Source organism: Mauremys reevesii, linkage group 25 (genome assembly GCF_016161935.1).
Source record: "Mauremys reevesii isolate NIE-2019 linkage group 25, ASM1616193v1, whole genome shotgun sequence".
NCBI lineage: Eukaryota > Metazoa > Chordata > Testudines > Geoemydidae > Mauremys > Mauremys reevesii.
In genome coordinates, this window is record NC_052647.1 from 9633140 (window position 1) to 9656619 (window position 23480).

General features: G+C 63.8%; 1 protein-coding gene across 1 annotated transcript; it reads left to right on the forward strand.

Moving 5' to 3' along the window:
• Window positions 1–472: 472 nt before the first annotated feature.
• SLC25A23 (solute carrier family 25 member 23) lies at window positions 473–21176 on the forward strand. Its single transcript, XM_039513736.1, has 10 exons — window positions 473–811; window positions 5597–5723; window positions 11703–11790; window positions 12426–12537; window positions 15651–15809; window positions 16290–16442; window positions 16827–16934; window positions 17167–17334; window positions 17742–17892; window positions 18693–21176. Exons 1-10 carry the CDS (start codon window positions 629–631, stop codon window positions 18875–18877), a joined length of 1434 nt encoding a protein of 477 aa, XP_039369670.1. The 5' UTR covers window positions 473–628; the 3' UTR covers window positions 18878–21176.
• Window positions 21177–23480: the final 2304 nt, after the last annotated feature.

Below are 23480 nucleotides of genomic sequence, written 5' to 3' on the forward strand. Positions count from 1 at the left end.
CCAGAGCTGAGGATAGGACCCAAGAGACCTGGCTCCTAGCCCTGTGCTCTAACCACTACCTCCCCCTTCCCCCAAAATTGGAGATAGGACCCAGGAGTCCTAGCTCCTAGCCCCCCCTCCCTGCTCTAACCACTACCATTGCCCTCAAACTGGGGATAGGACCCAGGAATCCTGGCCCCCTATTCCTTTGTTAACTTTCCCTGGCAGCGGAGAGCTCCTAGCAGAATGGGGAAGGCTGCAGCCTGTCAGAGGGGCCCAGGACTCCTGGGTTCCACATCCCCCCCCCCCCCCGAGCCGTACGCCAGCGGGTGCAGAGTGGGGGAAGCGGCGGGGGCGGGGGGAAGGGTTTGGGGGCGGAGGAAACAATCTCCGTGGGAGGCGACGCCAACCAGCGCATTGTGCCATGCCCTTGCGCTGGCGGCACGGCTTTTCCCGGAGCCGCCTGGCAGGGATCGCGCCGCCCCAGGCGGGAGCGGAGCCCCGGGGTGCCCGCACCTAGGCCATGCAGCGCCGAGCCGCGCCGCCCAGCCCCAGCGCCCGGGGAGGGGCCCGGAGGCGCTGAGACCCCAGCGCTGGAGCCTGGCCCGCGGGGGCCCCCCAGCCCCGGGGCTTAGCGGGGGGCACCGCCATGCCGGGGGGCCGGGATGGGGGGCCGGCGCCGTGCCCGGAGGGCCGGGACCCCGAGCGCCAGAAGCACTGGGCCGAGCTCTTCGACCAGCTGGACACCAACAAGGACGGGCGGGTGGACATCAACGAGCTGCGGGAGGGGCTGGCGCGGATGGGCATGAATGCCAGCTCCCGAGCTGAACAGGTGAGCGGGGAGGGGCCCCTGCCGCCGGGGGGGCTGAGGTCCTCGCTGGCCGGGAGTGGCACAGCTTCACTGGCCAGAGGGGAAACTGAGGCATGGCGTAAGGGGACGTGCCCAGGGTCATGCAGGGAATCAGTGGCAGAGCTGGGAATAGACCCCAGGCGTTCTGGCTCCCAGCCCCCATTGCTCTAACCCAGCAGCCCCCCCCCCCCCACACTGAATATAGAACCCAGGAGTTGTGGCTCCCCGCCCCCATTGCTCTAACCCACCAGACCCCCTCCACACTGAACATAGAACCCAGGAGTTCTGGCTCCCAGCCCCCATTGCTCTAACCCACCAGACCCCCTCCACACTGAACATAGAACCCAGGAGTTCTGGCTCCCAGCCCCCATTGCTCTAACCCAGCAGACCCCCCCACACACACACTGAATGTAGAACCCAGGAGTTCTGGCTCCCAGCCCCCATTGCTCTAACCCAGCAGACCCCCCCCCCCACACTGAATATAGAACCCAGGAGTTCTGGCTCCCAGCCCCCATTGCTCTAACCCACCAGACCCCCCCCCCCACACACTGAATATAGAACCCAGGAGTTGTGGCTCCCATCCCCCATTGCTCTAACCCACCAGACCCCCTCCACACTGAACATAGAACCCAGGCGTTCTGGCTCCCAGCCCCCATTGCTCTAACCCAGCAGACCCCACACTGAATATAGAACCCAGGAGTTGTGGCTCCCATCCCCATTGCTCTAACCCAGCAGACCCCACACACACACTGAACATAGACCCCAGGAGTTCTGGCTCCCAGCCCCATTGCTCTAACCCAGCAGACCCCACACACACACACACTGAACATAGAACCCAGGAGTTCTGGCTCCCAGCCCCCATTGCTCTAACCCACCAGACCCCCCCTACACACACACACTGAACATAGAACCCAGGAGTTCTGGCTCCCAGCCCCCATTGCTCTAACCCACCAGACCCCCACCTCCCCCTCCACACTGAGCATAGAACCCAGGAGTTCTGACTCCCAGCTCCTTCCCGCTCTAACCACTAGACCCCACTGCTTCCCATTTTGGGTACCTCCTGAGCTCTGCCTGGGAAGTGATGGGTCTCTAATGTGGGGCTGGAAGGTCCTTCCCTCCCCACTCCCCCACCCCCGGGCAGCAGGAGCAAGAGGCAGAGCTGGGGATGGACAGTGACATTGGGAGCTGCTCCCCCCTCCTCCGCCTCCCAGCTCCCTTGCTGAGATGGGGCGAGGCGGGAACCCCTCCTGCTCTGTCCCACTGATATTCAGGGGGCCCCCGTAGCTCTCAGAGATGTCGCTTTGGCCTCCGCATGCCAATGCATCCAGGAGTGGATGGGCATTGGGGTCATGGGGTGCAAGGGGGGGATCCCCTCTCCCCCAGCCCTTAAGACTTTGACCCTGTTTGTGCCCTGTGCCAAGGAAGAGGGAGCTATCAGGGTCCCCTCCCCTGGTGGGACAGCGCCCGCCTCTGGGGAGGGACACCTGGGGCTCAGTGAGTGGGAAGATGGGTCCCCCATCTTGCACGCAAGCAGGGACGTGCTTGACTGAGGGCACCCGGGCGTACACGCACCCCAGCCTGCGTGGCGGGCACACACACGTGCACGTGACCACACGCGTGATGGCGTGCACCTACGCAGCTGTCCGCACACGAAGACGCGTCGGGCGTCTGAGCATGCACACGAGCTGTACACGGACCTGGGCACCCGTGTGTGAGGGACATGCACACGCATGGGTGTTTTCATGGGGGGGAGGACGTGAGCCCACACTCACTTGTATATGGACACGCATACCCAGGAGTCCTGGCTTCCTGTCTCCCCTGCTCTTACCACCAGGTGCCCCTCCCCTCCCAGAGGTGGGCATGGAACCCAGGAGTCCTGGCGTCTCCTTGATAGATATTTGTCCAGAAAGTGCTCCCTTGTCTTCAGGGTATTTTGGTCTTTGCTTGGGGTCCCCGTAGCTTTACCCATGGGGGAGGGGACTATCCCACAAACCCCGGGAGGGTGTGCAAATGCCCGTGTGCGCACATCTGTTCCTGCGTGAGCTGCCCCATGTGTGGCTGCAACCCAGAGCTGTGTCTGCCTGTTTCTCCACGTGCAAGCCCATGTCTGTGCAGACATGTGCCCTCGTGCAGACGTGTGCCCTCGTGCATGTGCTGCTGTGTCCTCTTGCACATGTGCTTTATGGCCCTGCCTGGGGGTGCCCTCATGCCTGCGTGTGCCCACGTGTCCTCGGGCATGCGTGGGCATGGTCACGTGCAAGCGTGTGCGTGCCCCCGTGCACACACTTCTGTGCCGCTAGGCGGCCCAATCTGCCAGGCCCACCCTGCAGCGGCTGGGGGTGGGGAGCAGGCCTCGGCAGGGCTTTTCCAGCTTGGATTGACCCTGGAGCAGGCTGGGTCCATTCTGCGCCCCCAGTTCTGCCCCCCCGGCTCCAGCCAATGGGTTCGGCAGGAGTGGCCGGGGGCCCCTCTGCTTAGGAAGCCCAGTGTCAGGGGAAACGGAGCTGGGGGGGTCTGAATGAAACATACAAACATGGGGAGGAATAAATAGGCCCCGACTCACGTCTCCGGCCTTATGTTTAGTCCATTGCTCGTGGCCTCTTTACTATCACAGAACTGCAGAGGCTGGGGAGCCGCAGGATTCCCCCCACCCCGATCCCTGACCTCACGGAGCATTCTGCCAAAGTCACACCGGGAGCTGGCGGCAGCGATAGGACTAGAACCCAGGAGTCCTGACTCCCAGCCCCCCTGCTCTAACCACTAGACTCTACTCCCCTCCCAAAGCTGGGAATCAAACCCAGGAGTCCTGACTCCCAGCCCCCCTGCTCTGACCACTAGCCCCCACTCCCTTCCCAAAGCTGGGAATCGAACCCAGGAGTCCTGACTCCCAGCCCCCTGCTCTGACCACTAGACTCTACTCCCCTCCCAAAGCTGGGAATCGAACCCAGGAGTCCTGAGTCCCAGCCCCCCTGCTCTAACCACTAGCTCCTACTCCCTTCCCAAAGCTGGGAATAGAACCCAGGAGTCCTGACTCCCAGCCCCCTGCTCTGACCACTAGCCCCCACTCCCCTCCCAAAGCTGGGAATAGAACCCAGGAGTCCTGAGTCCCAGCCCCCCTGCTCTGACCACTAGCCCCCACTCCCCTCCCAAAGCTGGGAATAGAACCCAGGAGTCCTGACTCCCCATCCCCTTACTCCAAGCCCTGGATTACCTAATTTCCAGCCTGTCGTGATTGCACGTGCCTGGAAATGCCTCACGGAACAAGTGCCCAAGCTGTGCCCTCACATCCGCCCCCGCCCCGCCGCCCGGCTCCTCCTCAGCCTCTCACATGAGCGGCTGGGACGTGCAAGCACGCCGGACCGGCATGTGGAATGTAAACAGAACAAGGCGAAAATAGCTGGGCCCGATCCAGGCCTGAACCGTGTCCTAATAACAAGGGACACGTGGCAAAGCCAGAGAGGCCAGCGCGGGGCTGTTGGTTCCGGTCACCTGGGCCAGGGACCCCCGCCCCGCCACAAGGTCCCGGTGGGGTGTGGGAGGAGCACAGAGGGCTCTTATCCAACCCCCCTTTTGGACACTGGTGCTTGGGGCCCAGTGGAATCCAGATCCAAACCAAACCCAGTTCTGGAGTTCTGGGCAAGGGGCAGTATGGGCCAGCGGTTAGGGCACGGGACTGTCGGCTAGAGGAGGGGCATCTGGGAGGCAGGACTCCTGGGTTCTCTTCCCGGGCTAAGTCCCTGCTCCACTTTGTGCCTCAGTTTCCCTTGGTGGAAGTAGGGATACTGGCACTTTGTAGAGCTGGGTTTTGCGTGGTGGTGGAGACCTCCCCTGTGACGCTGGGAACATTTGGGTTGGCCAGAGGCCAGGTGTGTGAGAGGTGGCATCAGCTCAGGTACAATAACCGCTCTGTCATTGTCAGGGGGAGACGTTCCCAGGGGCACATGGCCTTGGCTTTTCCAGCACCGGCCCCAGTCCATCCCCCTGCCCCTGCCTGGCGCGCATCAGCCAGATGGGGCTGCCTGGAGCTCCCTACGGGTGGGTAACGCCACCCCCCCAGGGCAGAGGGGAAATTCCCTGCAGTTGGCATCCCGGTGCATGGGAATCTGCCCTGCAAACTCTCTGCTCACACGAGCACCCTTGCACACTCAGCTCACTCACAACCTTGCACGCTTACCTTCCCGCATACCTGCACTCACACACAGTAACACATGCAACCAATCTGATATTTCCTCGGGGGGATACACACCCTCCCCCCATGTGTGTGTTCTGCCACAAACACACCTTCTCCCACAATCCAAGTGTCACACACAGAGAATGCCCCCTTTCCCCTCCCCCCTCTATCCACTAGACCCCCCTCCCCGAGCCAGGGATAGAACCCAGGCGTCCTGCTCCCAGCCCCCTCCTCCACTCTAACCACTAGACCCCACTCCCCTCCCAGAGCCTGAGATAGAACCCAGGCGTCCTGCTCCCAGCCCCCTCCTCCACTCTAACCACTAGACCCCACTCCCCTCCCCTCCCCGAGCTGGGGATAGAACCCAGGCGTCCTGCTCCCAGCCTCCTCCTCCGCTCTAACCAGTAGACCCCACTCCCCTCCCAGAGCCTGAGATAGAACCCAGGCATCCTGCCCCCAGCCCCCTGCTTTAACCCACTAGACCCCACTCCCCTCCCAGAGCCAGGGATAGAACCCAGGCGTCCTGGCTCCCAGTCTCTCTCAGCAGTGGAGGTGGGATGTCGGGCAGCAGGTCCTCACGGCCGCTCTCCCCCCAGGAGATCCTGCGCGAGGGCGACACGGACCGGGACGGTGAGCTGGACTTCGAGGAGTTTGTGTCTTACCTGCAGGAGCGAGAGCGCAAACTGCGACTCATGTTCCACAGCCTGGACCGCAACAACGATGGTACGGCCCCCCGCCCTCCCCTGCCCCTCCGCCGCCTTCCTTCCCTGCGTCCCCTCCCTCCACCCCTTGCCCCTCTGCCACCCCCCTTCCCTCCGTCCCGTCCCCCTGCCCCCACCACCTCCCTTCCTTGCGTCCCCCACCCCACTGCTCCCCCAACCTCCCCTCCCTCCTCCATTGCCTCCACTCCTTCCCTTCTCCCTCCCTCCATCCCCCTCCCCACTGCTCCCCCAATGGCCCCTCCCTTCCCCTTCCATCCCTCTCTCCACGCCCACCCCCCCTGCCGCCTCCCTTCCCTGTGTCACCCTCCCACCATCTCCCCTCCCCACTGCTCCCCAACCTCCCCTCCTCCCTCCCCATCCATCCCCACCCCACTGCTTCCCCAACGGCTCTTCCCTTCCCCTTCCATCCCTCCTCTGTCCCCACCCCAGCGCTCCCTCTCCCCTTCAATCCTGCCCTCCCATCAGCCCTCCTCTCGGCCCCACCCCCTCATGCTCCCCAGGGCCACCCGGCCCCACCCCCTCATGCTCCCCAGGGCCAGCTAGTCATTCCCCCATCCAGTCCCTGACGCTCCCCCATCTGTCCCCTGGGCATGGGGCTCAGATCTGCCGCCTGTGCCAGGGGGCTGGGAGCAGGGCCCATGCGCCAGCTCTACACCAGCCGGGGGGACCCTTCGGGGTCCCCTTTGCACTGCTGGAGGGGCCCGAGTGACGGAGAATCAGGCCTGTCTCGGTCAGTTCCAGCTTCCTTCCCTGGCTCCCTCAGGCCGTCACCAGCCGAATCTGGCTCCAACGAGCCTCCGACCCCACCCAGGCTCCTGGGTTGCTCCCTCAAGCAGCCCATTGTGTTTGAAAGGACGATCCTGAATGGGAAGGGGCCCGGTGCCAGGCTCAGCCCCGCCCGGGGCTGCTCCCGTCCCTGTTCGCCTGCTACCAGGTGATGAGCCCCTGACGTCAGCGCCTCGATCTTTGCTCATTCTGTCTCTAAAAGGAGGGAGTCTAGTGGTTAGAGCACAGGGAGCTGGGAGCGAGGATTCCTCGGTGCTGTCCCTGGTTCGGGGGGGGGAGTGGGGTCTAGTGGTTAGAGCACAGGGAGCTGGGAGCGAGGATTCCTCGGTGCTGTCCCTGGTTCGGGGGGGGAGTGGGGTCTAGTGGTTAGAGCAGGGGGAGCTGGGAGCGAGGATTCCTCGGTGCTGTCCCTGGTTCTGGGAGGGGAGTGGGGTCTAGTGGTTAGAGCAGGGGGAGCTGGGAGCCAGGATTCCTCGGTGCTGTCCCTGGTTCGGGGGGGGGGAGTGGGGTCTACTGGTTAGAACAGGGGGAGCTGGGAGTGAGGATTCCTCGGTGCTGTCCCTGGTTCTGGGGGGGGAGTGGGGTCTAGTGGTTAGAATGTGGGGCTGAGAGCCAGGATTCCTGGGTTCTACCCATGGCTCTCGCAGGGGAATGGGGTCCAGTGGTTAGAGCAGGGGGGAGCTGGGAGCCAGGGCTCCTGGGTTTTATCCCCAGCTCGGGAGAGGATCTGTCTGTCTAGGAGCTTCTTCCCCTCTCGGTTCCAGACCAGTTTCCTGTTGTGTCTGGCTGCTCGGGGGGTGGCAGGTGTCCAATGCTCCCTGTCGCCTGGGGGATGGGTGCGGAGCGCTGGGCATGGATGAGATCTGGCTCCCCGAGAGAGACGGGGTTGAGGGTCAAGTCCAGTCGGGTCTAAGGCCTGAGGCTGCGTAATGAGTGAGATATAAATATGGGGGCTCAGTTACCTTGGGTGTAAACCCGACGGAGTGGAGCGACTCTGCGTTTACACTGGTGGTGGTGAGAAGGGAATATGTCCCAGTAAGTCTAGTGGGGGGGGGGGGGCTGGGAGTCAGGACTCCTGGGTTCTATCCCTGGCTCTTAGAGGGGAGTGATGTCTAGTGGTTAGAGCAGGGAGGGTCTCGACTCTGGGAGCCAGGACTCCTGGGTTCTCTGAGAGCCAGGACTCCCGTTTCCGGCACCATGGGCCCCCAGTCTCGGTTGAAGGCTTCTGGGCACTACCATAATAACACACACCGTGCCCCCGGCTTCGACGGTCTCGTCATCCCCCTCGTCCATGGCCTCCTTGCTGGGACTGCCAGCGCATGGGGCCCTTCGATGGGGCCCTGGGGTCAGGAGCTGGACTGAGCCCCAACCCACTCGGCCCACATGGGGGCGCAGGGCGTTCGATTGGAAGCCGCTTCCAGCCTGAGACGGGGCTGGATCCGGGCTGGTGCCGGGGAATTAAACGACTCCCGGCCACTTGATCTCCACCCCCACCTTTTTAACCCCCCCTTCCAAGCTAGGAGCTTGTGTGTGGGGGTGTCTCCCTCAGCCCCATATCAAGGATGAAGCTGGAGCCCCTGCTCCCCGCTCTGGCCCTTGGGATCGGTCCCCTTGGGTGGGCGCCAGCCCGTGATGGGGAAGGGGGCAGGGATGCCGTGCCGTGTGTGGGCAGCGGGGAGATGAGAAGCAGGCGCAGCTGGCGTCACTCCCTGGCAATTTTTAGCCTGGAGGGTGGGTGGCTTTTCAGTCCTCCCTCTGCTGGCGCTGTCAGCTCGGAGATACACCTATGGGGGGATGGCCCAGCCTGTCAGCCAGTGCCCGCAGGGCACGTCTCCTGCCGCCGGGCCTGTGCCAAGCAGGGCCGGACTGGGTCAGATCTGCTGTCGCCGGGCCTGTGCCAAGCAGGGCCGGACGGGGTCAGGCCTGCTGCCGCCGGGCCTGTGCCAAGCAGGGCCGGACGGGGCCGGGTCTGCTGCCACCGGGCCTGTGCCAAGCAGGGCCGGACGGGGTCAGGCCTGTGCCAAGCAGGGCCGGACGGGGCCAGGTCTGCTGCCCCCGGGCCTGTGCCAAGCAGGGCCGGACGGGGTCAGTGCTTGGATGGGAGCCCTCCGAGTAGCAGGCGGTGATGCTGGGGGGCTCCCTGGGGGCTGCTTTTCCTCCTGGGTCAGGAATGAGCCAGTCCCTTGGGGCGCACACTAGGGGGCGCTCTCCCCAGGCACGCCATGCGAACCCCCGTGTGGCACAAGGGGGCGCTGTGCTTAAGGGTGGGGGGTGGCTCTCCCCTCCCCGTTGAGGTCTGGGCAGCGACTGCCGATTCTGTAGCACTTTAGCAAGTGACAGGGATATTATTGGCTGCATTCCCTGATTAAATTCCACCGACCTCAGCTCCCCCCTGCAGTTTCTTCTTGGCTCAGGATTATCCGGCGCAGCCCTGCCTATGCTGCAGTGCAGCGCTGGCCTGTGCTGTCAGACGCCCGCCGCGTCCCACCCGAGGTGGCCGCCTCTCCAGAGCAGGTTGGAAACGATCCCTGCGTCCCCCCTGCGCAGAAGTGTCTGAGCGCCTCACAAGCCCCATCTTCCTGATGGGGGAAACTGAGGCACACAGCACTACAGGAATCTATAGCAGAGCAGTGAATTGAACTCAGCTCTGCCAAGGCCCAGGCCTCTGCTCTAACCCCTGGGCCATCCTTCCTGCCTATGTAGAGGGTGGGGGATGGGTCGGGATAGGTTAGCTCTCGTCTCTCTGGTTCAGGGGTTACTGGGATAGTAGTGGATGGATGAATGATCTTGGGATGGGAGTGGCACAGGATGGGTGGATGGGGCTGGCAGAGGGTGTGTGGATGGGTGGATGGGGCTGGCAACGGATGGGTGGTGGGGTGTTTGGGGCTGGCACAGGATGGGTGGATGGGGCTGGCGGAGGGTGTGTGGATGGGGCTGGCACAGGATGGGTGGATGGGGCTGGCAGAGGGTGTGTGGATGGGTGGATGGGGCTGGCGGAGGGTGTATGGATGGGTGGATGGGGCTGGCAGAGGGTGTGTGGATGGGGCTGGCAGAGGGTGGGTGGGTGGATGGGGCTGGCACAGGATGGGTGGATGGGGCTGGCGGAGGGTGTGTGGATGGGTGGATGGGGCTGGCAGAGGGTGGGTGGGTGGATGGGGCTGGCACAGGATGGGTGGATGGGGCTGGCAGAGGGTGTGTGGATGGGTGGATGGGGCTGGCACAGGATGGGTGGATGGGGCTGGCAGAGGGTGTGTGGATGGGTGGATGGGGCTGGCACAGGATGGGTGGATGGGGCTGGCAGAGGGTGTGTGGGTGGGTGGATGGGGCTGGCAGAGGGTGGGTGGGTGGGGGGGGCTGGGACAGGGTGGGTGGGTGGATGGGGCGGGCACAGGCTGGGTGGAGGGGGCTGGCAGAGGGTGGGTGGGTGGATGGGGCTGGCACAGGATGGGTGGATGGGGCTGGCAGAGGGTGTGTGGATGGGTAGATGGGGCTGGCGAGGGGGTGCTGGATGGGGCTGCAGAGGGTGGATGGATGGAAGGATGGGGCTGGCACAGGATGGGTGGATGGGGCTGGCAGAGGGTGGGGGGTGGATGGGGCTGGCACAGGATGGGCGGGTGGATGATACCACAGCAAAGCAGACAGCGCTGAGCCCTCTCTCTGTGCCGCGCAGACCAAGAACTTCCTAGGGCCGGATCCCACGCCGCCCCCTCCCTGCGCTCTGCTCCGGCTGCTCCATGCCCTGGGATCTCAGCCCGGGCCCCGCTGGGCCCCATGCCAGGCTAAGGGCCTGGCCAGGAAATCAGCTGGGGATTAATGCTAAGGACCTTAGTTCCCCGAACTGAACTGAGCCCCTTATGTAAGAGCCCCACAGAGGCCCCTCGCGGAGGCCAGCAGCTGTTTGATCTTGGGGATCCCTGCCCAGGTGGGGTGAGGGCCCCCGAACCGAAGCCTCCGTGGGCCCTGGGCCCCTCCAGGCATGTGCAGGGGGTGACTGGCTCCCGTTAGCACTGGGCCGGGGAGACCCATCGGCTGCCCCTCCGCTCCATTCGCCTGGCACAGCAGCGCGTTGGCAGAGCTGGCAGCTGCAAGGGCTGGTCCCCCTGTGGGCATGGGCTGTGCCCAGCTGGGACCCAGCAGCTGGCTGCCCCATGGGTGGCTTGGGGCACCGCCGGCTGGTCCCTCAGGGTGGCGTTAATCTCTGCGCCAGGGTGGCCAGTGAATTGCTTCACCTAGATAAATACATTTCTCTCCACTTTCCCCTCTGTTCCCTTTTTCCTTCCCTTCCTCCGTTCTCCCGTTCCCTTTTTCCTCCTCCGCCTTTCCCTAGGGAGGGCGTTTTCTCAGTTATTCTCCATCCCCCTCTCCCCTCGCACGCTTTCATTTTCTTTTTCTCTCACTCTTTCTTCCAGACAGGATTTTCTTTGATTTGCCTTCCCCTCCGTCCCACTCCCTCTCTCCTCCCCTCCGTCCCACTCCCGCTTTGACCGCCTCTCCCCTCTCTGGTCCGACCCTCCACCTTTGACGCTCTTCCACCCCGCCCAGAGTGGTGCCCGCCGGGCAGGAAGCAGCCCACAGATCCGCGTGCGGGCACAGACACAAGCACAGACGTCTCACCGCGCAGGGCCGGAGACACGCGTGTGTTCACACTCCTTGTGCACACACACGCCCGTGCCCACACGCACGCACGGCCCCACGTGCCCGCCCGCAGATCCAGACCTCGCACCCGGAGCCCAGCTGCCCCTCCCTCCCTGCCCCCATTGGCGTTCCCACCCGCTCGGGACCCCCTAAAGACACCAGCTGCGGAGCTCAGGGCAGACTGGGGCTGGGGCTCTGGGGGGCTGAGCCAGGGTGGGTGAGTGCCCCCAGTCTCCCTCCTCCCCCTCTGGGCAGACCTGGGGCTTTAAGGAGCTCCCAGCCCCGGCAAGCTCACTGGCTGCAGCCTGGATTGGCCCCTCCCCGCTGGCCCCCCCCCATGCCCCAACCATCCCAGCCTCAGCTCTGCCTGCTGATCTCCCTGGGCCTGCAGCGTGGGCGGGGGGAGGCGTAGAACCCCCCCCCCCCCGTGTCTCGGTTCTGTTGATGCCCCCTGTGTGCAGCTCTATAGCCCAATAGGACCCCCCCTCCCAGCCCCCCCCCCCGAATCCACCCCCCCACGGTCCCTGCTGACCTGCATGGTCCCTGTGCTTGTGCCCAGGCCAGATCGACGTGTCCGAGATCCAGCAGACATTCCACAGCCTCGGAGTCTACATCTCTCTGCAGCAGGCAGAGAAAATCCTCCAAAGGTGAGACCGGGGCCCCCAGTCCCCCCCCCAGCACGGCCTGTACGCCCCCAAACCCTGCCCCACCCCGCGAGATCAGCCTCAGCTGTGCCACGCAAGCTGCATTCGTTACTGCTGCAATCTAGTGGGTAGAGCAGAGGGGCTGGGTTCCCGGACTCCTGGGTTCTCTCCCCAGCTCCAGGAGGGAGTGGGGTCTAGTGAATAGAGCAGGGGGCTGGGTTCCTGGACTCCTGGGTTCTCTCCCCAGCTCCGGGAGGGAGTGTGATCTAGTGGGCAGAGCAGGGAGGCTGGGTTCCCAGACTCCTGGGTTCTCTCCCCAGCTCCGGGAGGGAGTGTGATCTAGTGGGTAGAGCAGGGAGGCTGGGTTCCCAGACTCCTGGGTTCTCTCCCCGGCTCCGGGAGGGAGTGTGATCTAGTGGGTAGAGCAGGGAGGCTGGGTTCCCAGACTCCTGGGTTCTCTCCCCAGCTCCGGGAGGGAGTGTGATCTAGAGGCTAGAGCGGGGTCTTGGTGGCTAAGCGTCTGCACAACCACCTGTGTCCCTGGGCTGGTGGGGGCTGGCGCAGGCCAGCGATGGGGGCGGGGGGCGGGGCGCGTGAACCGACCCTCACCCTGGGCGCGGCTCTTGTCTGCTCGGCAGCATGGACAAGGACGGCACCATGACCGTGGACTGGCTCGAGTGGAGAGACCACTTCATCCTCAACCCGCTGGAGAACATGGAGGAGGTCGTCCACTATTGGAAGCACTCCACGGTGAGGAGAGGCGCGAGCCGGTCCCCGGCCGGGAGCCCAGACTCTGCTTCCTAGCTGGGAGCTCCCGGCCGGTCCCTGGAGACCCCCAGGTACCCCTCACTGCCCACCAGGGGCTCTCGCTGCGCAGCCAATGCGCTCCGTCGATGGGCCGGAGCGTATCTCCATCGGGCACGAGGCCGAGACCCACCGGCTCGTGTCACCAACCTAAGGGCGCCTGGCTGGGCTGGAATAGGACCAGCAACCCGGATCCCAGCAGAGAGGCACAGGGGAGGGGCTGGGGTTTATTCCTGGCTCTGAGGGGAGTGTATTGGGTAGAGACAGGAGTTGGGATGCCCGGGTTTTAGTCCTGGCTCTGGGAAGGGAGTCTAGTGGTTAGAGCAGGGGGGGCTGGGAGCAGGACTCCTGGATTCTCTCCCCAGCTCTGGGAGGGAAGTGGGGTCTAGAGGTTAGAGCAGGGGGTCTTGAAGCAGGACTCCTAGGTTCTTTCCCCAGCTCTGGGAGGGGAGTGGGGTCTAGTGGTTAGAGCAGGGGGCTTGGAGCAGGACTCCTGGGTTCTCTGCCCAGCTCTGGGAGGTGTGTGATGTCTACTGGCTAGAGCGAGGAGCCGGGAATGGGGACTTATGGTTTCTGTTTGTGGATCTGTGAGGGGCATGGGGTCTAGTGGGTTAGGGCAAGGTGGGGTGGAGGGGCCGGTGGCAGCCAGGACTCCTGGGTTCTATTCCTGCCACCAAGGTGCTCAGCAGTCTCCTTGCTCTAGGCTCTGTCTGCGGCAGAGGGGACCAGCAGCCCCTCTACCCCCACCTCCTCCCCCGGGGAGCCGTGACCTAACCCGTCCCTGAGCCCGATCCCAGGGAAAAGGGGGCAAGAGCCCCCTTCTTAGCAGGTGCCTGGAGGCCAGGGCCGTTTCTCTGCTGGGCTAATCTCAGCTGGTGATCAGCAAACAGGCCGAGATATATTTAACCCTGATTTATGAGCTGTGGAAAGGAGGGGAGTGGATCGGCTCCAGCGCTGGAGCTGCAGGCTGGGACTCAGGATTCCTCGGCTCTGTCTCCAGCTTCAGGAGAGGAGTGGAGTCCAGTGGTTACAGCGGGGGGCTGGGAATCAGGACTCCTGGGCTTTCTTCTTGACCTCGGGCAAGTCCCTCCCCCTCCCTGTGCCTCAGTTGCCCCTCCCTGTGCCTCAGTTTCCCCCCCCAAAGGCAAACGGCAGGATGAGCTAGAGGGCAAAGCCCTGTCCAAGTCCCTCCCTCACCGCAGAGCCCCCTAATCTAATTAGAGGGATTTCTAGGAGGCTTTATTGCCTCTGCTGTCCTCTACATCCACTCTCACCTTCCTCCGCTCGCCCTGCCATGGAGGAACCCGCAGCAGCGGCAGGGGATCCGGCTGGCGCGTGCCCCACCGTGATCCACAGGGCGGCTCTCGGGGGGCTCCCGAGGCTCCGGGTCCTGGCCGGGCTGTGGGAGGCTGAGCAGAGGCACCCCCGGGGCTTGGAGTCTATCCTGGGGGATCCCCAACGGGTAGGACATGTGGCTATTCACCCGCAACTCGGGCCATCCCCCACTTCCTGCCAGCTGGACTCAGTAAACAGCACCTGCGTGCTGGGATGCAGGACTCCTGGGTTCCCAGCTCTGGGAAGGGAGTGGAATCTAGTGGTTAGAGCAGGGGGAGGGAGGGGGCTGAGAGCCAGGACTCCTGGGTTCTATCCCTGGCTCTGGGAGAGGAGTGGTGTCTAGTGGGTAGAGCAGAGGGCTGGGAGCCAGGACTCCTGGGTTCCATCCCTGGTTCTGGGAGGGGACGGGGGTCTAGGGGGTTAGAGCAGGGAGAGGTTAGAATTCAGGATTCCATTCCCAGCTCCACCGCTGTCTCCATGTGCGACGCTGGCCAGGTCCCTTCCCCGCTCCGTGCCTCAGTTTCCCCATCTGTATAACAGCGACGATCCCCTGCCTTTGCGAGGCGCTTGGCAATCCTCCTAAGCACGGGACTCGATCAGTAAGAAGCAGTGTTATTAGGGCTCCAGGCAGTCTCAGGGGCTTTGCTCACCTGAATTTTTAATCCTACTGGAGGAGGGCTCCGGACACGTTTCTTTATGGCTCTCGGTGTTCATGGGCTCCCTCGGCATGTGGGCCCAACGGGTGGTGCCCGGAGGAGACTCCTGGCCCGCGGCGGTAGAGATGGCGTAAATCCTAAGCCTGCCTCCCCCCAGGGAAGAGCTCCATATGTAGGCTACTCTGATTCCCCGGCCCGCCCGGCCCCCGCCCCAGCTGCAGGTGGCTTCCCATTGGCGGGCCTGTGAGTGGCTGCAAGGGGGAGCTAACTCTGAGCCAGGCAAGGGGGTGATTCCCCTCGGGGGGGGCAGTAACCGCCCGCGGAAGGGGGAGACCCAGGGTGGGGATGGTCTCTGGGGGTCGGTCAATACCGGCCAGGTAGCCCCCATTATCAGATCCCCCTCCCGTCCCCCGTGGGGTCCTGCCCCGCTCGCTCGCCTCCCTGGGGGCGTGACGACCGGCCGAGCTAAATGAAACCCGACCTTGGCCAAGCCGCAAGGCTGGCGTGAGGCCGGATTAGGTGATGGTGTCGGGGGTGGGGGGAGAATTTCCCTCTAGGGGGCGGGGTCCTGATCCAGGGCTGGGGTGTGGGGGACTGCCTGGCTCGGGAGGCCAAGGAATGGGCCATGGGGCCTTTCCCCTCTAGGGGGCGCCAGCTCCAGGCTGTCGCACCCAAACACCATCACCTGCCCTCGGCTGAGGGAACGTGTCGCCCTCACATGGCATCAGCCCAGCGCTAGCTGCCGTGCCGGGGACCAGCCTGCTGCTCCCCTGCGGGCACCTCCGTGCTGAAGTGTACATGGCCCGGCAGCTAGAGCCCTGGGCTGGTGCTCGGGCCACCCGGGTTCCGTTCCTGGCGCTACCTACTTGGGCAAATCACTCCCCCCTCCCATCCTCCGTGCCTCAGTTTCCCCATCTGTAAAAGGAGGGCAATGGTACTGATTTCCCTTGTGAAGCACTTTGAGGTCGGCTGCTAACAGCCAGGGGGTGCTGTTCTTCGGGTCTTTCCTTCCAGGGCTTTGCACTGCCCTTGGGGTTCTGGTTCTGAGCCGCTCGTCTCTCCCGGCAGGTCCTGGACATCGGCGAGTGCCTTACAGTCCCTGACGAATTCTCCGAGAAGGAGAAGAGGACGGGGATGTGGTGGAAGCAGCTGCTCGCGGGCGCCATGGCTGGGGCTGTCTCCAGAACCGGAACCGCCCCGCTGGACCGGCTTAAAGTTTTCATGCAGGTAAGTTTTAAAAAAAGGGTCCCTGCTCATTGCTCGGGCCGTGGCTACAGGGAAATGGGCGTTATGCACCTGAATAGCCTGACCCTGCATTGACACCCATGGGCATGGGCGGGGGTGGAATGTAGCAGCCGCTGGGCATTGGTACAACAGGGCAGAGCTGATGGCTGCCACAAACGCACCCCATGATTCTGCATGCAGTTCTGGGGCACCCCAGCTCCAAAAGGACATTGCAGAAGGAGAGGGGGTTTGGAGATGGTCAGTGAGACCGATCGAGGGCCTCACCCCAGAGGTGGCTGCATTTCAGCGCTGAATGTGCAGGCTCGGTGTAACATTGCTGTGCAGGTGTTAACCAGCTGCCGGGCGCCACCCCAGAGGTGGCTGCATTCGGCGAGGCTGGGGTTCCTAAGGAGGCTGGGCATCCAGCCCCTCCAAGGCAGGACACCCTCCCCGGGCACTCATACTGCGGCATCTCCGGCGCAGGTTCACGCCTCCAAGACCAACAACATGAACGTGTTTGGGGGGCTGAAGGGCATGATCCAGGAGGGGGGCGTCCGCTCACTCTGGCGCGGCAACGGGATCAATGTGCTGAAGATCGCGCCTGAGTCTGCCATCAAGTTCATGGCCTATGAGCAGGTGGGTGCCGGGGGCACAGAGCCCCGGGTGGAGGGCAGGGGGAGGAGTACAGATACAGGGATGTCAGGGTGTCTACACTCCCCTCCTCGAGCTAGGGAGAGAACCCAGGAGTCCTGAGTCCCAGCCCCCGTAGCCTAACCCACTAGACCCCACTCCCCTCCCAGAGCTAGGGAGAGAACCCAGGAGTCCTGGCTCACAGTCCTATCCCCAAATGCAGACCGCTCCCCACCACCCCCCCAAGAATATCTTTCCCATGGGACTACAGCCTGGGACCCCATGATAGGACCCAGCCCCTGCCTTTGCCCACTAAAAGGTGGGGCGGGGATCACAAACTGGAAAATGCCTTCTGGGCACAGGCGATTGATCTGCTGTTTCTCATCCCAGATCAAGCGGGCGATTCGTGGGCAGCAGGAGACGCTGCGGGTGCAAGAAAGATTTGTGGCCGGCTCACTGGCCGGTGCCACTGCTCAGACAATCATCTACCCCATGGAGGTAAGCGCACACACACACACACACACACACACACACACACACACCGAGCCACCTCTAGGGGGCACCACTCCAGGATTTGCCCCACCCCAGAGGTGGCTGCTTTTCAGTACCGGCTGAGCCATTGCTACGCTGCTAGCCCGTGGCTCTGCCCCACCCCAGAGGCAGCTGCATTTGAGCGGCGGGCAAGGGCCCCTCGCCATTCTGACGATCCTGAATGAATCCGTTCCCGCAGGTGCTGAAGACCCGGCTGACCCTGCGGAAGACGGGTCAGTACTCGGGGGTGGCCGACTGCGCTAAGAAGATCCTGCAGAAGGAGGGAATCCGGGCCTTTTACAAGGGCTACCTCCCCAACGTGCTGGGCATCATCCCCTACGCCGGCATCGACCTGGCTATCTACGAGGTCAGGGCCCACGGGTGCACAGGCCTGCAAATGAGGTGGAGGGGGTGGAGCCTGTTTGCCGATAGGCTCCTCCCACACCACTGGGTGTAGGGGTCTGAGAGCTGAGAATGGGCACATGCTGGAGTCCTGACTTCCAGCCCCCACCGCCCGCTCTAACCACTAGACCCCACACCCCTCCCAGAGCTGGGGGTGGAACCTGAGAGTCCTGGCACCCAGCCCCCACCCACCGCCCGCTCTAACCACTAGACCCCACACCCCTCCCAGAGCTGGGAGTGGAACCCGGGAGTCCTCACTTGCAATCCCCCTGCAGCCCCCCCATCCCTGGCAACTCCCATCCCTCTGCTGTAGCCCCGCCGCCCCGGCATCCATCCACCCCCTCGTCAGCTCTCCTCTCCTCCCCCCTGCAGACGCTGAAGAACATGTGGCTTCAGAAATACAGCAGGAACACAGCGGACCCCGGCATCCTGGTGCTCCTGGCCTGCGGGACGATATCCAGCACCTGCGGGCAGATAGCCAGTTACCCCTTGGCCTTGGTGAGGACCCGGATGCAAGCCCAAGGTGAGACCGGGGGACATGCACTGAGTGAGGGATGCCTTTGGGGGGCTGGGGCAGAGGCCCAGATACCCCGGAGATGGGCATGGCCTGAGGACTCCCAAAGCAGAGGAGATTTCTGCATCCCAGGGCAGGACCCATGAGTTGCACAGCTGACCCGGGTGCATTATGGGCTAGGAGAACCAGTGGTCCAATCCCCATGGGCCAACAGACCAGGTAGCCAGGGTGGTTGGGGGACCAGCTCCCTGCTTTCTGGCCTGGGGCCTTGGCTACTGGAGCGACGGGTTCTTCCTCCCAGTGCACGGCAGGTGCTCAGCACTCGTCCCTCTCCCCACAGCACTTTGCCTGGACCAGCGCCTGGGGGCAGATCCGTGGGGCAAGGGGCAAGTGGGAGTTTAGTGCAGGTCAGCGGCAGCACTAGGACGAGCCGTCCCCGTGCAGCATGGCCGTGCCCAGGTGCCTCACCCCAGAGGCAGCTGCATTTCCATGCGGGGCAAGCCATCCCCTTGCTGCGTGGCTGAGTCCCAGCTGCTGCGCAATGCAGTCGCCATGTTTGGGGCCCTCTGCCTGGCTCCCTGCGTCAACAAGAGCAGCCTCAGGGCTGCTCTAACTCATGCTTCGCCCCGTGGGCCCTGGGGAGCAGAGAATAGCAGCAGCAGGGCATACTCTGGCAATGGTCCCGAGCCCCCGCTGCATGGGGGGCTGGGAGCAGGGCTGGGGCAAAGCTCCCTAAAAGCTTGGGAGGGGGGGTCAGGTGGACGTGACAGTGAGTGGCAGGACCTGACCGGGACCCCTTCTCCCCCCAGCCTCCATCGAGGGCGCCCCGCAGCCAACCATGCTGGGTCTCTTCAAGCACATCCTGTCGCGGGAGGGGGTGCTGGGCCTGTACCGGGGCATCGCCCCCAACTTCATGAAAGTGATCCCGGCCGTCAGCATCAGCTACGTGGTCTACGAGAACATGAAGCAGGTGCTGGGCGTGACGTCCAGATGAACCCGCCGGCCCGGCGGGGCCCGGATGCCCCTGGCCCACCGCTTGCTCCCCGCCCCCTCGCTGCGCTTTGGAGGCTGGCGGAGCAGGATCGGGGCCGGGGGGCGGCTCTGGATCCAGGAGCGTTAAGAGGGACGCTGAGAGATCTCAGCTGGAGCCCCCCGACACACAGACCTGCCCCGATGCAGCAGGCCTGAGCCAGTCCAGAGGACCAAACCCTGGAGCAACCCTGAGGTGTTGGCTCTGAGTGTGACCGGAAAGGGGAACCCCTCACCCCAACTCTGCCACGCAGAGCATGTCTGCTAGGGGCACCCTTTGCCAGGGGGTGTGGCTAGGAGCAGACCCGGAGCGTTCGTGGGGAGGATTAATACAAAGTTCAGGGTTTGACTAAATTTAGTTTGAGGCTTGACAAGCTCGGCTTCCAACCACCCCCCCGCAGGTCTGCTGCGGGGGGCGTCGCTCCTGGAAGCGCATGACACATGTACGCCCCGTTCCCTGCATGCTACGGCCTGGGGCATGGCATGTTTCCTGCACCGGGGGCTTTGCTGCCCCCCAAGCACTCGCTGACACAGTGGATCCCACTGGAGACTCCTCCAACCAGCACTGACACTGGATCCCACGGGAGAATCCCTCCAATCAGCACCAACACTGGATCCCAGCGGAGAGTCCTCCACTAGCCACGCTCCCCCCCCCCCCCCCCGACATCCACAATGATACAGGACTCTAGGGGGAATCCTTCTAGAAGGGCTCCCCGACACAGTGACACCACTGGATCTCACAGGGGGTCCCCTCCCGTGGAGAGGGTCACCCCCCAAGGAGCGTTACCAGAGCCCAGCTGGAAGCGCTGCAGCTCCCCCCAGCCCAGGTACTGCACCGGATCCCCCAAGGGCAGCCTAAAACCCACGTGCTTGTGCATGGAGCTTGCGAAACGGGGAGGCCACGTGTGACTTGCCTGGGGGGCTACCTTGAAATCAGGGCTGGCACAAGCTCTTCCTCCATTGCCACCCACTGTCCTTCTGCCCCCGCCTAGGCAGGGGAGACCTGGCACTGGTCGCCTCTTCCCCCACCCAGGGGAAGCCAGGCAGCCTCAGAGGTCTCCCCCTCCACACACCGAGCGGATCTCCCCCTGCGCAGCATGGGAGACCCACTGGCCTCCCGGCACCTGGGGCTGTGGTTGGGGCAGGGCGCGGCCCCGCTGGGGGGTGGGACGCAGGGTGAGCCACACCACGCCCACTGGCCAGAGGGGGTGGGATGCGGCGAGGGCTCGTGGCCCCAGTGTCGCCAAGGCCAGCCCGTGGGTTACCCCAGGGTAACGTTGCCTGGGCAGATGGGGGTGAAATTCCACCCAGCAGGGGGCAGTGCTGGGCATGCACAAACCAGTCACTCTGACATGTCCCATCCAGCAGGGGGCAGCATGACATGCACACAGCAGCCCCCCTACCCCCACCCCTCTCTACACACACACACACACACACACCCTTCAACGAGCCGCTCTGACATATCCCATCCAGCAGAGGGCAGCATTATACAGTCCCAGTGGGCCCCCCGCCCCTCCCAGTACGTAGCAGTGACTGTCCATCCAGCAGGGGGCAGTGTTACACACACACACACACACACACACACACACACACACAATGCTTCCCCCTCCCCCAACCTTGGGCAGAGGTGCCTTTCTAACCTGCAGGGGGCAGCCTCACCCTGCTGCATGTGCACTGCCCCCCCCATATACATACTTGAGCATGTGAAATTCCACCCAGTAGGGGGCAGCACCCCCCCCCTTCAGCTCCCCTAGTGGTGGCCTGAGCCACACACCACGGAAGGTGTCGGCCTCTTGCACGGGGACGGTTTTAACTTGGGCCCGTTACGGACTCTGCCTTGTTTTCTATGGCCCATGTGGAGGCCCCACCCCTCAGGTACCGAGGCAGGGGATTGCCCCCCCACACACACACACACCGGGGAGGGTGGATCCCACAGGCAGGAGCCGCAAGGGCTAATATTCTTGCCTGACGATTTTGCGTCGGGGTTTTGTTACGGCGCCTGCCTGCGGGCTCCCCGGCCGCTTCTTTGCACCGGCTCCGTTGGGATCCGCCTGGATCCTTTTCCCCAGGTTCCGAGCCGCAATCTCTTCCCGGCTCCACCCCGTCACTACGGCCGCATCAGTCACCATCTCGACCCTCTAGCAGACCCCCACTCCCCCCCCCCACCTGCCCAGACCTTGGCCACAGACATTTTTCCACGGGGCCACCCAGAGGATTCAGGGGGCCTGGGGCAAAGCCGGGGAGCTGCGGTGCTTGTACTCACCCGGCGGCGGTCCGGGTCTCTGGCGGCATTTCGGCGGTGGGGGGCCCTTTGGTCGCTCCATGTGTTCGGCAGCACTGAAGGGCCCCCCACTGCCGAAATGCCGGCCGAAGAGCCGGACCACCGCTGGGCCAGAGCTCGCGGGGCCTGGGGTCTGGGGCACTTATCCCCCCACTCTGGGCGGCCGTTTTTCCACATCAATCCTTAGCTGACCTGCCCTGCTCCCGTCCTGCTGACGCCAGCTCCGAGCCAGGGCCGTGGGGGGTTACAGAACCCTTACGTCCTGCGAGGGTGTCCTGGACTCCTCGGGGGAAGGGGGACCCTAGAGAAGACCAGAATGGCCCAGACTGGGTCAGCCCTATGGTCCGTCCAGCCCGGTGTCCTGTCTTCCGACAGTGGCCGGTGCCAGGAGCTTCAGAGGGAACGAACAGACCCGAGTGATTAGCGAGTGAGCCAGCCCCTGGCCTCAGTGCTTAATTTGTGATGAAAGAGGAGCCGGCGCGCAAGCAAATTTTTTTTTTTTTTAATCTTTCATAATGGATGCAGCAAGCCCCATGGTGCCGGGCTCTGAACGGCCAGGGTGGCTCTGAACGGACAGGCCCAGAGGTGCCGGGGCTCTGAACGGCCAGGCCCAGAGGTGCCAGGCTCTGAACGGCCAGGCCCAGAGGTGCCAGGCTCTGAACGGCCAGGCCCCGAGGTGCCGGGCTCTGAACGGCCAGGCCCAGAGGTGCCGGGCTCTGAACGGCCAGGCCCAGAGGTGCCGTGGCTCTGAACAGACAGGCCCCGAGGTGCCGGGGCTCTGAACTGCCAGGCCCCGAGGTGCCGGGCTCTGAACGGCCAGGCCCAGAGGTGCCGGGCTCTGAACGGCCAGGCCCAGAGGTGCCGGGCTCTGAACGGCCAGGCCCAGAGGTGCCGGGGCTCTGAACGGCCAGGCCCAGAGGTGCCGGGGCTCTGAACTGCCAGGCCCAGAGGTGCCGGGCTCTGAACGGCCAGGCCCAGAGGTGCCGGGGCTATGAACTGCCAAACCCTGGCACAAATTGAGCACTGCCTGTTGTCCAGTTTCCACCTCTGGCAGCCAGAGGCCCAGGGACTGAGTGGGGTGTGGGATTGATTTGTGTTGGGGGGGGATCAGTGTGGTGAGCTCCCCCAGTAAAACCAGAACGGACGTCTGGGTGGAACCCCCCCAGCTGGGTCATTGGCTGGGACCAAACCTGGGACCTATGGATTCAAAAAGCAGGCGCCTCTGCTAATTAACCCAAAAGACCAGACTCGCAGTAGCTGACTCCTGAGCCACCATACAAAGTCTGACCACTAGAGGGCAACAGAGAGACTTCCCCCCCCCCCGGCAATATTTGAAGAGTGCTGTGGGGGTGGGAGGCAGGAAGGATTCCCGCTCCCTCCACTGAGAGCATGGGGCTGTGTATGGGCAGGCTGCGGGGAGGGGCCTGGTCCCAGAAGGTAAGAGCAGGTACTGAGCAGCTGAGGACTGGGGAAGTTGTGACACGGGTGGGGAAGGCGCCCATGGGGGGTGGTGGGTGGGGACAGGACACTGCAAACTCCTGGCATTGTTTGAAGTTTATTATTATTGTTTTAATCTTATTTAATTTCCCCCTTCCCCGCTCGAGGTTCGTGTGGTGAGAGGGACAAAGGGTTAAGGAGACAGTAGGGGGCAGAGGCAGGTTCTTGGAGGGGGGCAGAAACAGCCCCTCCCAGTATGGGGCAGAGGCAGGTTCTTGGAGGGGGGGCAGAAACAGCCCCTCCCAGTATGGGGCAGAAGAATAACAGCCCTCCCCCAGTGGGGGGCAAACAGGCTTCCCAAGGGGCAAGTGGTCCCTCTCCAGCAGGAGGCGCTGTGAGCACCCCGGCCCTGTGGAAGGGCCGAGTTCGAGTTTCGCCATCCTAGCCTTTCCCCTTGGAGCCGAGGACGCCTGACCCCGAGATGGAGCTCCGTGGTGCCTTGCATGGTGACCAGTACCCGGTGGGAAGAGCACGACGCTTGCCCCATCTCGGCAGGGCCTGGCGCTGCCCCCCCCCGCCCCCGCCGACGGGCTGGCTGCAGGGCTGGCTGGCAGGCCTGACTCTGCGCCCGGGGGGCTGCCACTTCAAAGGGAAAAAGAGCTAATAAAGTTTTCTAAACTTTCCTCCTTGTTCTGTCGCCGGAGGGAGCTGGGGAGGATTTTAATGGGGGCGGGGGGCTGGGAGAGCTCCATGCACCACATCAGCCAGGCCCCCCGGGGGCAGGAGCCACGGCCACCACGGACCTGAGCAGCTGGGCCTCTCCCAGCTCCCAGGGCAGAGCATTGCAGCC

Coding starts and splice junctions, on each gene's coding strand:
- SLC25A23 (XM_039513736.1), top strand. CDS start 629: ATGCCGGGGGGCCGGGATGGGGGGCCGGCGCCGTGCCCGGAGGGCCGG. Junction 812..5,596: donor CCAGCTCCCGAGCTGAACAG/GTGAGCGGGGAG, acceptor CTCTCCCCCCAG/GAGATCCTGCGCGAGGGCGA. Junction 16,443..16,826: donor AGTTCATGGCCTATGAGCAG/GTGGGTGCCGGG, acceptor TTCTCATCCCAG/ATCAAGCGGGCGATTCGTGG.